This window comes from Haemorhous mexicanus, chromosome 30, assembly GCF_027477595.1.
Source record: "Haemorhous mexicanus isolate bHaeMex1 chromosome 30, bHaeMex1.pri, whole genome shotgun sequence".
Taxonomy (NCBI): Eukaryota; Metazoa; Chordata; class Aves; order Passeriformes; family Fringillidae; genus Haemorhous; species Haemorhous mexicanus.
The window spans coordinates 2,769,869-2,786,585 of NC_082370.1; the positions used below are offsets into that span (position 1 = coordinate 2,769,869).

General features: G+C 46.3%; 1 protein-coding gene across 23 annotated transcripts in view; it reads right to left on the reverse strand.

The window, feature by feature from the left end:
• Positions 1–94: 94 nt before the first annotated feature.
• The window catches only part of NSD3 (nuclear receptor binding SET domain protein 3), a 40,822-nt gene continuing 24,199 nt past the window's right edge, over positions 95–16,717 (reverse strand). For 8 of the 23 annotated variants that reach the window (XM_059870373.1, XM_059870363.1, XM_059870360.1 and 5 more), the window contains 11 exons: positions 14,948–15,097; positions 13,376–13,432; positions 11,850–12,006; positions 11,090–11,292; positions 10,520–10,632; positions 8,514–8,783; positions 7,340–7,456; positions 7,102–7,243; positions 6,655–6,761; positions 6,129–6,333; positions 95–5,635 (listed from right to left, as the gene is read on the reverse strand). In XM_059870373.1, coding sequence (XP_059726356.1) covers positions 5,394–5,635; positions 6,129–6,333; positions 6,655–6,761; positions 7,102–7,243; positions 7,340–7,456; positions 8,514–8,783; positions 10,520–10,632; positions 11,090–11,292; positions 11,850–12,006; positions 13,376–13,432; positions 14,948–15,097 — 1,763 coding nt within the window. In that variant the 3' untranslated portion in view covers positions 95–5,393. The other 15 variants (XM_059870361.1, XM_059870362.1, XM_059870366.1 and 12 more) reach the window with 13 other exon arrangements.

Here is a 16,717-nt window from a genome sequence, read left to right on the forward strand (position 1 = left end):
GCCCGGCCCGGAGGAGGGACCGGAGTGGAGAGTCCCGTTATTCCAACCCCACCCCCCCCCCAGCCCCGCCCCGAGACGGAACTGAGTCATCTCATCATTGGAACATTCAGAACGATTTATTGAAGTCAACCTCAAGCAAAAAAATTTCAGATCAGTGGAATGTCATTAAAAACCTTTCCAAAGGAATCCTCGCGGAAAAGCAAAAGGGAAAAAAAAAAAAAAAAAAAAGAAAAGAAAAAAAAAAAAGGAAAACAAACAAAAAAAACCCCAAACCAAAACCCCAAAAAACCACATCTGAATTCCAGAGTATTTGTAAAATTAAAAAAAAAAAAAAAAAAGGCAACATCTCAGTAAATAGAATGTACAAAAATTATATGTTCTACCATCACACACAGTCAGTAAGAAGCTAAAATATTACAGGCAAGTCTCGATACGCTCTACCTAGAGGACAGGAGCTATCTATGTACAGGGAACCAGCTTTACAGGCTTCACACTATGCAAGAGGACAGAGGCCAACACAAACCCCCCAAAATATTGGATATCTCAAAGTCTATGTGGCAACATCAAGTCATGATACAGTAATGCCCCGTGGAATCAGACACTCCTCGGTAGTGCCAGGGCTGCATCTGCGTCCAAAAACTCTTCCAAGACCAACTCCGGTGAATATCGACGCTTTGCTATTAAAGACTCGAGTGATTTCGTTAAAATAACATTTCACAGAATCTACAAAGTTTGTTACAGATAAACAAAGTCTACAGAAATAACGACTCTACAAAGGTCCATCTTACAGAGCACGTGGGGATGGAGACGGATCCGCGGGGATCTGTGTTGTGCAACATCACTCGCGTGGAGACAGACGGGCTGGGGTCCTCAGAGCACCCCCAATGCAACCCCCAACCCCTGGCTCAGATGGGACAGGATCACCCTGTTGGGGGCTTGTTGGAAAAGTGACACCAAAATGAGATACAGATCCACCTGGAACAGGGGTTCGTCCTGTAGGGGTTCGTTCAGTCTGGTTATGACCCAAAAGTGAGAGAGAACTGCAAGGTGGGGGGCTCCCAGGGACCCCAGGCAGCTGGCATCTCCAGAGGGACCCCACAAAGCTGGCATCTCCAGAGGGACCCCACAAAGCTGGCATCTCCAGAGGGACCCCACAAAGCTGGCATCTCCAGAGGGACCCCACACAGCTGCCTGCCCCTGGAGCTGGCGGTGGCACAGCGAGGGCACAGCCCCGGGGCACAGGGAGTGGTAAATGGCTTTGGCAAATTCATACATGTTTTCCCTTTTTTATTCACATTAAGCACAGAAATCCCCTACACAAAGCACAGTTCCAGCTCCCTACCTCCCGCTCTGGAGCAGCAGGACCCCTCCCAGGGGAACACAGACCTGAGCTGCTCACTGGGAAATACAGTAACACAGGAAACAACCTTTCTTTTCTTCCTGTTTTGCCTTTTTCTCTTTCTCCTTTTTCCCTCAGAACAACACTGGGAATACATCCAACGTGTAGGAGTGTATCTTAAGTGCAAATGTTTTTGCTACACAAAGAGAAAATGGTGGGGAAAGCTGATGGGAATGGGAAGCAAAGGGACAGCACTGCTCCAAGGTCGCTGTCTCCCACACAACACCTGGTGAGCACACACCTCCGAGCCAGCTGCTCCCAAACCCTCCCGTTTGCCATGGATCCACTGCACAGGGGAGCAGGAAGGAACTTGGGGAGGGGAAGTCGAGGACATTTTCAATGCAGTATACAAAAAAAATCATGTATAAATAAAAAAAGCTGTAAAAGGAACTGCAGAGCTTCAAGTACATTAAACCCTGAATTCAATGAGGCAGAGGTTTCCATGTTAAAGTGACTTCTCCGTACCAGCGTCGGACACCCCCATCCCACCCTCCCCCCTCCCCTCCCACATAATTCTGTCAAGTTTCAATATATACAGATTTTATGCTCATTGATAGTTATGTCTAGTAATTGTGTCTTTCCCATTCTATCCTGAAATTTAAGATAAAAGAAGGGTTTTTTTAGAAGAAAGGCCAAAAATCCACATTCCAGCCCTATTACTCCATTTGAACTGATTCTCCAAGACTATGTGGTGACCAGAGAAGGTGATTTGCCCACGAAATTTCCTTCCCGAGCTGCAAACACCTTCAACAGCCTATGGACAGGACAGGTCTATACAATAATTTGACAGCTACAACAGCTAATGCTTGCACAATGTGTTCAGGAATGGTGGAACCAGCCTCTGCACCACTGGAATCACAGAATCGTGGAATTCTTGCTCCTAAATTCAGCTGGCCACAGGCTGCAGGATGCCTGCACTGTGCCCAGGTGCAGCTGCAGAGGAGAAGCTCCAGTAAACCACAAAACCTGTTCCCTGGGCAGGGCAGCCCAGGCACTGCCCAGGTGCCAGAGCTGGAGGCAGGAGGTCACCAGAAGTGTGGGGCCACCCCAAAAATGTAACAAGAAAGTAGGTGAAAAACATGTCACTGTGTTCCCATGAAGGAAAAACAATGTGCTGGGACAGCACACTGCAATTCTCCACCAAAATTACCAGTTCTGTGGATTTCCCCTAGGTCTCAGCATGAAATAACCCAACTATCCAAGATTCCTTATTTTGGAGCCCACACAAATTAATTCAGCAGCTGCCTCTCACTCTGCTGAAGCCAATCCATTAGAACAGCTGTGCAATCTTTTCCCTACAAAGGAGCTGTACTAAGCAACTACATTCTGGTTACTCAGCTTACAAAGACGTGGTTAAAATGTACATTTTAGCATCTGAGCCTGGCACTCAGAACAGCCCCTGCAGTCACCAAGATCCTCTGAACTGGCCTGTTCTCATCTAACAATGTTAAAGCTTTTTTGAAAGACTCACCTTCTCTTCAGTTCAGAGTTTTGTTCACAAACTAAACAACCTCTCCTGTTTTCCCTCCTGAGTCCAAGCCCAGCTGCTGGCTGCTATGAATCACTTTTTGGTGGAAAAAAGAAGCATCTCTAAGAAGTCTGAACACAAAGTGAACCAAGACATCGAGTGGCACAGGAGGAGCAGCAGCAGCCTCCATCACAGCATTTGACAAGTTTAAAGCCTTCTGTGTCCTGGCACAGCACTGTGGCACAGCCAGGGTGGCCACTGACAGTCTGTGGCTCCTGTCCAATGCTCCCAAGGTGTCCTGGTGCTGCCACAGCACGTCCCTGTGCTCAGCAAGTCACCATGGACAGGGAATGAATGGAGCAGGTTGGGGCACTCACACAGAAGCACAGCACCAGCAACATATCTGATATATATACACATATATATATACATATACATATATATATATATAAAATATATCAGCTGATAGCTGCAATATCAGAATGCTCTGACTTCAGAGAAAATCACTGAACATGATCAAGCCTAATAAAGAATATAAAGTGAACACCTCAGGCCCTACAGACATGGTAGCAAGAGCTGTGTTTGGAATTTCTGAGAAGGTTAAACATCCTCAATGAGAGCATAAAAAGAGACATTTCCCACACAAAACGTTAAGAAAAATAAAATCCTTTTTGTACCTTATTTTTTCTTTAAAAATACCAAAATCCAGCACTGCTTTCCAGCAGGGTTAGTGTTGGACCCTGACTGGAGCATGGCCCACAGCAGGAAGTGCTTTAGGGATCCCAAAGCTGCTGCCCCAGCAGTGGCCCAGCCCTGTGGGGTCTGGCACCCCAAGGGAGGTGTGGGCAGGTGCTCTGGGCTGAGTCCAGGGCACAGCAGCTGCTCAGGGACTGTAGTGTATCCATCACCGATTGCACACACAAAAAACTCCCCCTGGACACCAGTTTGAGGATGAGGAGGACACCAGGCAGAGGCAAGACATGGTCTAAATTCCACACAGACTTTTTCTTGATCTGAGAAGTCTCCGTGTTCCCACAGGTTTGTGTAAGCAGTTTTCCAGAGACAAGGTTCTTAATTCCAAGGCTCAGTTCAGCCAGATGCCAGCAACATTTGATTATTTTCAGTACCCACGAGCAAAGGCTGGCAGGGAGCAGCTGTTATCAATACACAAGTCAGAAGTACTTGCTGTACCAGGGCAGGGGGGGACAGTGCTTGGTGAGATTGTGGGCTGGGGGAGGAAGAGTCACCTAAACTAGCTCCAGCCTGGGGACACCAGTGCCCTGTGGCTCCTTGCACAAAAAAATGGAGGAATATAGGTTTTCTAAAAAAATTCTGGAGCAAGAGCCAACATAAGCCACATGAAAGCCTCACTGAAGGAATCTGTCTGATTAACAGAGGGAATCCAAGACAGAACCATCTCCTGAGGCATCAGCTGGCTGCTGGGTTATGGCCCCTTACCCAGACACAAAATACCCTGTTCACTGAGGAAGTGCTGAGATGTTCCTCAGCTCCATTAACAATGAAGATTAAAGTTAGAAGATGTCTCTCAACAAAAAAATATTAACACTCCATCGAAACCAACATGCACATGGGTCAGGTCCCTCACGTGCCCAAGTCTCCCTGAAGCCAAGGGGAGCCTGAGAAGGCAGGACTGAAGAATCACTCAGTAACTGCCACCAAACCAGGTGAGGAGCCCACTGGCAGGACTGTCTTCAGCTCTGACTCAGGTTGGGAGCCTCTCCTGCCTGGGAGGGTTTCCAAAATATAGGTGGGATACAGAAACGACCACTGTGCAATTAAACTCTGAATTTTTGCATGTCTGCAAACACCTAAGACAGCTCTGGAGCAAGGCACCACCACTTCTTCCTCACTGCCAGACCTTGTGTTACGAGCACTTCCCAGAAGTCACACACCTGATTTCTCACAGGAAAAGCTTCACAATAATATTCATAAGTAAACATGAGAGACAACCTACCTTCTCCAATGCCTTTAACAATAAGTACTGGAACAGAGGCATTGCAGAGTCACCTGGTCTGACACCCACACCTGTCTGTTTGGCATCTCAGTGTTACAGAGGGGAGAGGCTTTGCTCTTTCCATAAACTAGACACAAAAGTTACGTTGGCTTCGCTGTTTTTAAAGACACGATGACTGATCAAAGCCAGATCTTCAACACCCTTTCAAAATTAAATAAATAAATATGTGGCTATGCTTTGCTTTCTACACTCAAAGAACATTATTTTAAACAGAATATTCTTTTCACTGTCAAAAGGTTTACGGTTTTCTTCAAAGGCCAAGACGCTCCTGGTTTCCAACAGTAAGAGCTGCTGTAGCACATTCAAGGGTAAAAGAAAGACCAAACAATAAAAACCAAACACCACTGCCTGGTCCTTCTCGCTCAGGTCAATGGTCCCATTCCAGCTCACACGTGACGGCTGCGAGGACAAAGCCGAGTGTGGCACTGCAAACTCTGAGTTCATCGCCTGCTGCCCCTCTTCTCCCCTCCCGTGTTTGTTTTTAACCAAATTCACTCCTTTGCCTCTTCCACAGCATTCTGTGCTTCCAATTTGCACTTGATCTTGCTCCAGTACTCGGGTGCCACAGGAGATTTGGGGTCGTGCGCGGAGCAGCAGAGGCGGCCGTCCAGCGCTGACGGCACCAGGGCTCCCTTCTCGTGATCCTTGCAGAAGGAGTGGGGGCAAAACTCACAGAAGGACACGGCAGGATTGCTACAGATGTCACACTGATGCCATGGACATTCCCACTTTCCTGAGGAGGGGAGGAGAGAGAGAAAGGAACTGGAATTAGTGCACTTTGGAGACAGCCCTGGCCTTTAACCCTCACTCCATGCTCAGATGAATGCAAACAAAGTTCAGAAAAATCAGCCACTACTTCTGCTTCTCATGTACAAGAATCTGCCTGAACACAGTTCTGTTCTGCATTTTTTAGGCAAAAAGTTGATGTTCATGTTTCAATCAAAATAAGAGGAAGTTTGATTGATTCAAGGAGAGGAAGAAGAGCAACATTAAAAAGTATGACAAAGCCTCTGCCCACCAGTTCCATTTAGGAACAGTCATCTGATGTACTGCTAAAAGTGAGTGGTATTACAAAAGCAAATTTGGTGCACTTAGTGCAAATGAATACTGCATTTAATGTAAGTGAACACTGTATTTTATGTTATGTACATGAATGCTGCATTTCATCTCCAATGCTGTCCTGTAGCAGGAAGGAGAAGTTGAGCAGGAGGAGCCACTGTTCTTACCAAAAGGTGGTTGAGTCAGGTTAAGGCATAGGAGGTGGTATGCTTTGGGACAGTCCTTCTTATCACACATGACCAGCTCTCCCCCATCTCCACACTGGAAACAGTTATCTTCATGCATCTGCTTCTGTTCTGTTTTTATTTTCCGTTTCTTCTGCTTTAGTTTTGCATTTTTCACCTTCTCTTCATTTGCCGTTGCAAATGCTGTCTGAGAAGGAGAAAATCACAACACAGAGTCACTTATAAACACCCAGCATTCAAGTAAATTTTGGGTTATTATTTGCATGAATTCTTCTTAAATGAGATCCATTTAAAATAGTTTTTAAGCTCTAAAAGCCAGAATTGCTCATTCAGATGTTTCTGAATTAACTTCCTGCCAGACACAACAGCATGGCAGGGCAGACTATAGAACCTTTGGAGACTTCTAAGGGTAGAAAGCATTAGGCTAGAGAGTGAAATAAACCCAAACCCTCTTTGCCCTAGAGAATCTCTGGATTTGGGAGGAGAAGCTCCAGTTCCATCCATGTACCTTGGGCCGCACTCCCAGGAAGCCGCTGCAGTTTTCTGCTCCGCAGTGACACTCGGTCCTGCCATTGCCCAGGCAATCCAGGTTGTAATTGAATGTTAATTCCATTCCTGAAATGTAAAGAAAAACAATTCACCCACATGGACACTCAGTCCTGCCATTGCCCAGGCAATCCAGGTTGTAACTGAATGTTAATTCCATTCCTGAAATGTAAAAAAAACAATTCACTGAGGGAAGACAGGCCTGTGACAATGACATTTCATCAGCATTTGTTACCATGAGATCCCTGCTAAAACTGGAACCTTAAGTATCATCTCCACTCCAATGAATGAAAAGTTCCTAAACACTTCACTGGTATGAATAACTTCAAAGAAAAAGCCATGATTCTAAGTGAGGAACTTGGCCACTGCAAGACAAAAGCAAACATGCCAAATAGTGCCATCCTTTTACCTGCAGGAATGTCACAAAGAGCAAACAGTCCAACTCTAATGTCACCATTCACTGTCCACTTCTGTGTTTCACAGTTTGGGTTACAACTATGGTTCATAAAACGAGAGTAGTTCCCCTTTGGGCCAGCATCTATTATTCGGTCCTTCAAGGAAAAAGACAAAGATGGGTTTAGTAATTACAAAGCAGAGTTTTCCTGCTGCTGTGTAACATTTGCTATCAAACAAGACACAATACTCACCTTGGTTACAGTTAGCATATAAAAATTGGTGACACTGTTCTCGTGAGCACGTTTGATCCGCAGCCGGCACTCCTCCTCGTCAATCAGCTCCCCAACATATTCATTCACAAATTCACCCTGCAAAGAAGAACAAAAGTAAGTGATCTCTGCATCCTAAGAACAATCATCAAAGGAAGCAGCACAGAAAAAAGCATTTCCTATAACAAAGACTCTGATCATCACAAAAAGTGTTACACTTCACTGGTCTGGTAGGCACAGTGTGAATACATGCACCAGGTAATTGCTGTCCTAGCAATACACCCAGGCAGAATAAAAGTGCAATACTTTCACCCAGACCCACCCTGATGGCTGTCACAGCCTGTCCTGGCTCACTGTCACAGCCCTGTCCTGGCTCACTGTACTGTCACTGTCATATTTTCTGGAAAAATCTCTTTGCCCAGGACTTTGCTCCTGGGAAGCTGAGCAGCCTCAGAGAAAAAGGAAAACAATATAATCTCATTACTTCTCCTGTGTTTTGCTCCTTTGGAGCATGTTTGGAGATTGTTTCATTGGTTTCATGTGAATTGTTTTTGACTTATTGGCCAACTGGGGCCAAGCTGTGTTGGACTCTAGGGAGAGAGTCACGAGCTGCAATTAGTATCTTGCTAGCCTTCTGTCTGTATCCTTCCTGTATTCTTTAGTATAGTTTAGTTTAGTATTCTTTAATATAATATAGATCATAAAATAATAAATCAGCCTTCTAAGAACATGGAGTCAGATGCATCACTCCTCGCTTCGTCAGGGGTTGTTGTGTTGTGAGGTCTCCAGGACGAGGTGAGAGATGAGAATTTGACTCCATGTTCTTAGAAGGTTGATTTATTATTTTACATTATATGATATTAAAAGAAATTACATACTAAAACTATACTAAAGATAGAGAAAGGATACATCAGAAGGTTAGAAAAGAATGAATAATAAAAACCCATGACAGACCAGAGTCCAACACAGCTGGCTGTGACAGGTCATTAAGTCAACACAATTCGCATGGAATGAATCAAAGATACACCAGTTGGTAAGCAACCTCTAGACCACATTCCAAAGCAATCACATACTTATTGTTTACATTTGTTTTCTGAGACTTCTCAGGAGAAAACTCCTGGGCAAAGATGATTTTTCAGAAAATACGACCCCGTACCTTTTTGATGCTCCTCTTGGTGCGGAGGCCCCAGCCGCGGCGCTCGGTTTTGATGATCTCGGCGTCGGGGTAGAGCCTCTTGGTGAAGCACTGGTTCTGGCAGCGCTCCCCAGCTGGGCACACCTGAGGGTGGCACTCGTACTGCAGCATCCTGTTGAGGCACTCTGACTCCAGCCCGCAGGGGTTCTCGTCCGACGGCTTGCAGTTACAGCGCGGGATCTCCGACAGGTCGGCCACCTGGATCTGCACCTTCCCGATCACCTTGTTGGACTGGGGAGCAGAGGGCAGAACAAGGGATGAAGGCAATGCACTGAGAACACAGAGTCACCAACTGACACCAAAAGGCAAAGAAAAATTATTTTATTCTGTGTTTTATTCTGTGTTTCCAGTCGGCCACTGGATCTGCACCTTCCCAATCACCTTGTTGGACTGGGGAGCAGAGGGTAGAACAAGAGATGAAGGCAATGCACTGGGAACACAGAGTCACCAACTGACACCAAAAGGCAAAGAAAAACTATTTTATTCTGGGTTTTATTCTGTGTTTCCAGTCGGCCACCTGGATCTGCACCTTCCCGATCACCTTGTTGGACTGGGGAGCAGAGGGAAAACAAGGGATGAAGGCAATGCACTGGGAACACAGAGTCACCAACTGACACCAAAAGGCAAAGAAAAATTATTTTATTCTGGGTTTTATTCTGTGTTTCCAGTTGGCCACCTGGATCTGCACCTTCCCGATCACCGTGTTGGACTGGGGAGCAGAGGGCAGAACAAGGGATGAAGGCAATGCACTGGGAACACAGAGTCACCAACTGACACCAAAAGGCAAAGAAAAATTATTTTATTCTGGGTTTTATTCTGTGTTTCCAGTTGGCCACCTGGATCTGCACCTTCCCGATCACCTTGTTGGACTGGGGAGCAGAGGGAAAACAAGGGATGAAGGCAATGCACTGGGAACACAGAGTCACCAACTGACACCAAAAGGCAAAGAAAAATTATTTTATTCTGGGTTTTATTCTGTGTTTCCAGTCGGCCACCTGGATCTGCACCTTCCCGATCACCTTGTTGGACTGGGGAGCAAAGGGCAGAACAAGGGATGAAGGACTCAAACACGAGGTGAGCTGGCAGGAGCAGCACCATTGCCAAGGGAAGCGCTGCAGCTGGCAACAGTGCTACCAGCTTTTAGTGCTCTGGTGATGGCCAAAGCAACCACAAAACTCCACATGTTTAAAGAATCCTTTTCAATCAACATTGCTCTGACTGAATCCCCAGCAATCATTAGCAAGCACCAACCCCACAGCCTATAGGCTGATCAATACTTTTCTGCTGCAAGGACAGGAAGAGGAGTTGTAATAACTGTGTGTTTATTCCACAAAAAAGTTTACCAGGATAAGCCCAGTACATAAAGCAGAATGAGACACACACGAGTTGTCCCCATCCCAAAAATTCCTGGTGCACAGAGGGAACCTCAGCACTGGGGTTCACATGAATTTCTGAAGTTTACACTAATTTGGGCAAAAGTTATTTTGGTTGGCTCACATTTTGGGTGATGTGTTACATGTGGAGAGCCACAGCACATCTCTAAGCCGCCTTCAGAAAAGACAATGCACTGGGAACACAGAGTCCATAACTGACATAAAAAGGCAAAGAAAAATTATTTTATTCTGTGTTTTACAGTACTGTAAAACACAACAAGAGATTAGTGAAAAGAACAGCAAATTTATTTACATGGATTTCTTTAGGCTTCCAGTGTTGAACACTTTGGTGTTGGTACATAACTTAGAGTCACACAACAGTGTGAGTTGGAAGGGACCTTAAAGAATATCCAGCCCAACCTCTGCCATGGGCAGGGACATCTTCCACTAGATCAGGTTGCTCTGATCCCCACCCAACCCATCCTTGAACTGCCAAGGAGTGGGCAGTCACACCTTCTCTAGGCATCCTTACTCATGCACAGGGCAACTTCCTCACACACAGAATAAAAATAAAATAGAAAGAGGCCAACTCACTTTAATGTGTTTATAGGGCGGAGGCTTCCTTGAATTCCTTTCAATTTCCAATGCCTCTTTGCTTTCTCTTTGTGCTTTCAGTTCCTGGAAACGCTTTGCTGCTTCTTCAAGTGCTGTGCAAAGAATTCAGAATAGAAAGCAATCACTCCCAGCTGCTGCTAATCAAATATGTACATGTACATGTATCTATTTAATTTCTTTCTTTAAGACTAGGAACAGAACTTTATTAACAAAAAAGACAAGTTAAAATTAGTTATTGCAATTTATCATGAATTTATCAGCAGGTACTTTCAGCAGGTACCAACACACTGAACAATGATCCCATGCAGCAGAGCCCCAGATCTCAACATTCCCCCATTTGTGGAAGCACTGAACTGGTCCACAACAACACACAATGAGTAGGCACTTAAACACATTTTTATCTGCAGTCAAGGGATCAACACAATGCTTGGATTTCACGTGAACACAGAACACTAGTCACATAATATTCCCATGCAGGTTAAGTGGTGATGGAGACACAAACACGTGGAATTTTTGTCATAAACCACTATAAACTTTGTTTGATTTTACCTTTCTTGAAGGTCTTGTTAATACTAGTTTGCCCCTCAGCAAAGCTTTTATCTCCTTCAACATAAGGGAAAACTCTGCCCTGGTGTACCCAATAGTAGTCATGTGAACCAAAGAAAAATACTGGGAAGTCCCCGATATCATGTTTGAGGCCCTGTATGTTGAGAGGCACAGACCTGGGATTGCAGATCTCTGCTGGCCACCACCTGCAGAGTAGGAGAGAAAAGAAGAATGTAAGTTCCCTGAACCAGAGCTTCCCAGTTTCCCTCATGGGATGGAGAAATAAAAGCCAGTTTTCCTTCCTCAAGGAAATGAATTCCTCCCTCATGCAGCCAAGGCTCCTGCTGGCAGTGCCTGGGAAGCTCCATGCAAAACACAAGCAATGTTCTTACTTCAAATTCTGGGAAAGCCTTCTAAGAATATCCATGGCCTGACAGTGGGCATCCAGGACCACCTGCAAACACCTGTATTGCTGCAGCTGACTAAAGCAAACACCAGCAAGGACAGCTGGGCTCTGGCTGCCCCTGCTTTCCCACATCCTGACCACACTCTGCAGAGCAAAGGTGTGTGCAATCCAGAGTCCAGCACTGCCTGGGAGAAGCAGGAGCATTGCATTTCAAGGGTGACATCCATGTCTGACCCCAAGCAGAGGAATTACTGTATGTCTAACTCTCGTTCACGATGACTGAGCTGCTTTATCTTCCTGCAATTCCAGAGTGTATTAAAACATCCAAAGCATTAGAACCCCAAAAGGTGAACTTGCCTGTAATTCCCAAGCTTGACCCAAACGATCTGCTTGTACCGCAGCTTCTTGCCAGCTTTACAGTCATTGCAATTCCAGCATCCCTCAGGCATTTCTATGCTGAGACACTCGGGGTGGAAGGAAGCTGGGCACGACTCACAGCACAACAGTTTGCCACCTTGAAACAAAGAAGCCCTGCTTGGTTTGTAGAAGTCAGGATTGCTCCCCCCCGTGCACAGCAATTGACATTCATTTTAGATCATCCGCTCCGGATTCCCACTGCCCCACAGAAAAATGGCAAATGAAAGGGATCAAGTCAAGCTTAACAATGTTGGTTAAAAAGGACTGTGCAGGGCTTAATCTAAGCTGGGACTGCATCAGACAAAAAAGCAGCTGAGGACTCAAACACGAGGTGAGCTGGCAGGAGCAGCACCATTGCCAAGGGAAGCACTGCAGCTGGCAACAGTGCTACCAGCTTTTAGTGCTCTGGTGATGGCCAAAGCAACCACAAAACTCCACATGTTTAAAGAATCCTTTTCAATCAACATTGCTCTGACTGAATCCCCAGCAATCATTAGCGAGCACCAACCCCATAGCCTATAGGTTGATCAATACTTTTCTGCTGCAAGGACAGGAAGAGGAGTTGTAATAACTGTGTGTTTATTCCACAAAAAGTTTACCAGGATAAGCCCAGTACATAAAGCAGAATGAGACACACACGAGTTGTCCCCATCCCAAAAATTCCTGGTGCACAGAGGGAACCTCAGCACTGGGGTTCACATGAATTTCTGAAGTTTACACTAATTTGGGCAAAAGTTATTTTTTGGGTGATGTGTTACATGTGGAGAGCCACAGCACATCTCTAAGCCACCCTCAGCAAAGCAGCTCATGTAAGATGACTTGATACATTACACATACTGTAATATTTTATACATGTAGGTATATAAAATATATATACATGTTCTTATATGTATATATATTTAAAAATTAACAAGATTTTGTGTCCCAGATGGAAAATCTGGGAGAGATTTGAGAGTATTCAAACCAATTTTCAACCACAGTGTCAAAAGAAGTGTGAATAGTCACTTTCAAACCTTTATCAGAAAATCTTGTTCACCTATAGACTTCCCAAAATATCATTGCATTAATTGATCATTGCATGTTACAATAAGCATTCCTTAAACAATTCAGTTGCATGACCAACACTGTATTTCCTCTGCTAAAACCAGTAAAATCCAGTCACATGGATCCTCCAGAGCTCCCAAACCCATAATGAAGTTTTTGAAGAATTTTTTGTAAATGTAATTTCAGAGGAAATACAGACAAATTACTGAAACATTATCCAAGATGAGAAAATGCCAAGAGATGCAAAAATCAAACAAAATCAAACACAAAACTGTCAATGCTAAGCAAGAAAAAACCCAACATTGCTCTCGGGATGCATTAGGCAGGTATGGCTCAAGCTAAGCACAGGGCTCAAAATAATTCTTGTTTTCAGGAATTACAGGACTACTGCAAGCCATTGATCTCACAACGCTGACAGCGACCTAACTTGGGCTGGGAAATGGGGCACCGGCTCTGAACGCTCCCGGGGAACCAAAGCTCTGTGGGGAATGAAATACCAGAGCTGAGCATTGCACACAGACAGCAGGAACTGCCCCACAGGGGTCTGGGGAGGAACTGGCAGCAGGAACTGCCCCCAGGATCCAGAGAGCCTCACCCCTTCAGCAGCAGGAACTGCCCCCAGGGATCTGGAGAGCCTCACCCCTGCAGCAGCAGGAACTGCCCCCAGGGATCTGGAGAGCCTCAGTTCCCTTGGCAGCAGGAACTGCTCCCAGGGATCTGGAGAGCCTCAGTTCCCTTGGCAGCAGGAACTGCCCCCAGGATCCAGAGAGCCTCACCCCTGCAGCAGCAGGAACTGCCCCCAGGGATCTGGAGAGCCTCACCCCTTCAGCAGCAGGAACTGCCCCCAGGGATCTGGAGAGCCTCAGTCCCCTTGGCAGCAGGAACTGCCCCCAGGGATCTGGAGAGCCTCACCCCTTCAGCAGCAGGAACTGCCCCCAGGGATCCAGAGAGCCCCTTCAGCAGCAGGAACTGCCCCCAGGGATCTGGAGAGCCTCACCCCTGCAGCAGCAGGAACTGCCCCCAGGGATCCAGAGAGCCCCTTCAGCAGCAGGAACTGCTCCCAGGGATCTGGAGAGCCTCAGTCCCCTTGGCAGCAGGAACTGCCCCCAGGGATCCAGAGAGCCTCATTCCCTTTGGCAGCAGGAACTGCCCCCAGGGATCCAGAGAGCCTCAGTCCCCTTGGCAGCAGCAACTGCCCCCAGGGATCTGGAGAGCCTCAGTCCCCTTGGAAACAGGAACTGTCCCTCTGTCCCTCAGCAGCAGAAACTGGCCCTCAGCCCCCTTGGCACCAGGAACTGTCCCCAGGGATCCAGAGAGCCTCACCCCCTTGGCAGCAGGAACTGCCCCTCAGCCCCTCAGCAGCAGGAGGGGTCCCTGAGCTGCGGGGTCCCTGCAGGGTCCCAGCCTGGCTGTGGCAAGGACCCATCCCCATGGGAGGGGACAGGCATGGGGCTCAGTGGTGGAGGTGGGACACGAGGCCCATGGGGCACACTCAGGTCAAACCTCCCTGCCCTCCTGCTCTGGCACCTTCCAAAAGGGACACAGCACCCACCCTTATCCAGCCCCAAACACCCTCTCTCCTCTCAGGACCTGCACAAGGTCCAAAGCAGCACGTCCCTCTCTGCTTCCAATCAGTTTAAGAAGTGGTTTTACATCATCCAGGTAAATAATGAACTGCAACAATATCGAGATCCATCTGCCTCCTCTTCACATTGCTGTGCAAACAGCTCCCTGAACCTGGAACAGCCCAGGCCAGACAGAGTGACCAAATCTCTTCCAAGGAGAATTTAGTGACAGCAATTATTTTAAGCCCTTTTATAATTAAAAAAAAAAAAAAATTGCCAACAACATGAACACAGGCTCACAAAAACCATGAGTGAAGGTCACTGAAAGCAGTCAGTGTCAGGGGACAAGCAGACATTTCTCCGTTGATTTAGAGAGAAAAAATAGAAAAAGTGAAAGTAAATTAAAGAGAAAGAAACTATTTTGGTTACCTTTCTCACATTTCTTTTTGGAAGCTGACGAAGGAGGAGGAATCATAGGTAATTTCATCAACTCAGCACGATTTGACTCATTCAGTAGGTAGTGGGACTTATAGGCATAGGAACTGAACAGGGGGTCTGAATGGTCCTGCACTACCAGCCCTATACGAAACAAACAGAAAGAGATGAGTTGCAATGAAACTACCCATGATTCCATGAAGGAAAAACCAAATACACCCAATGAACACCTCTGATGCGTTATGTGGGAATGAAAAAAGGATAAAATGAAGAAAAAGGAAAGCCTGACAAAGTGTCTGTGCTAACAAAGAGGTTGTGCTGGAGAGACTCAAACTTAACTGGAAATCTTGCAATGAAATAAGCTGCTTCTAAGTGGAATTTCAATTGGTTTTTTACCCTTCTAGAAAAGCACAAGAAAAGCAATAAAGTTTGAATCCATAGGATCCCTTCTCCTTCCCACAGGGCAAAAGGAAGCTCCTCTGCAGACCTGGGGTGATGGTCACTGCAGCTGGGCCGTGCTCTGAGCTGGGGCTACAGATGGAACAGATGCTGGGAATGAGAACTCACTGTCCCACTCCCTACAATCTATCCCTGAGATCTTGCCTACAGAAGTGCTTTGCCTCTGTAATTGTGCTGGAAAGCAAGGAGGAGGTCAGTGTTCTGCAAGGCACCAAGGGGGATGCACAGATGGAGGTTCTGCCCTAGGCCGTGGTGGTGAAGCTCCCCCACCCAGCCCTCCCAGGGCTGCTCCAGAACAGTCCAGCACTCAGCTCCCTACATAACTCCATCCCAGGCCTTTGCAATTCTCTGTCCTGCACCAAGAAGAGCTTTTCCTCCTTACTCCAAAGAGCCAGGCAGCCCAGCTGAGAGCCCAGAGCTGCAGAGCAGAAGCACTTGGCCAGCAGCTCATGGCAAGAGCAGAGCAACTGAGCCCCAAAGAAACAGGAAAGATGAGCTACCAAGAGAGCCCCCAGCTCTTCCCCTGGGGGACACACAGCTGAGGGCTGGACAGAAGCTCTTGGATGGTGCCTAAAGCACTGCTGTAAGAAGACTGGGGTCATGCATCATTGGAAGGATTCCTAAAACAAGGGAACCTACACATGCAACGAGGTGAACTGCACCATGCTGACTGCAGTTATTGCAGGGTGCTGAATAAGAGGTCTTTAAATATCTTGTATTTCAAGTACCTCACTCTAAGCAAGTTTGTATATCTTACAGATTGTCTCTCATCTACATTTCTCACTTCAGTAACTGCAACTAAACACAAAGTCTCTGCTTCTGATAGCAACTAACACTAATTAAATCAGCACTAATTAAATTCTCACAGAGAAGTCCAAGGATTTCTGAAGCATTCAGTTCCTCGTTTCTTTCTGAGCAGGTGGCTCAGTGCTCCTGCCCCAGGTACTGTCCTCAGCACCCTGGCTCCTGATTCCAGCCAGGCCTGGTGGACACAAGCCCCACAAGAATGCTCTAGAGGAACAAGTACAGAGCTCTCTAAGACACAGAGGATTCAGGCAGTGGCAATGGTTTGGAATGTTCAAGTTCTCCTAATTAAGATCTGGTGAATACACAGGACAGGGAATTCTATCTGCCAGGGCACAAGAGGTTATTTAGATTGCCAGGAGAAAATACAGACTTGTGCAGTTTCATCTCTGATGGAGCCAGATTCAGGTATAAAGAGAATTACTAAACAAATGTAAAGTGGAAGGAAGAAAAAGAAAAAAAAGCATGAAAAATTCCTTCTGCATTTCTTGTCATTCTGAG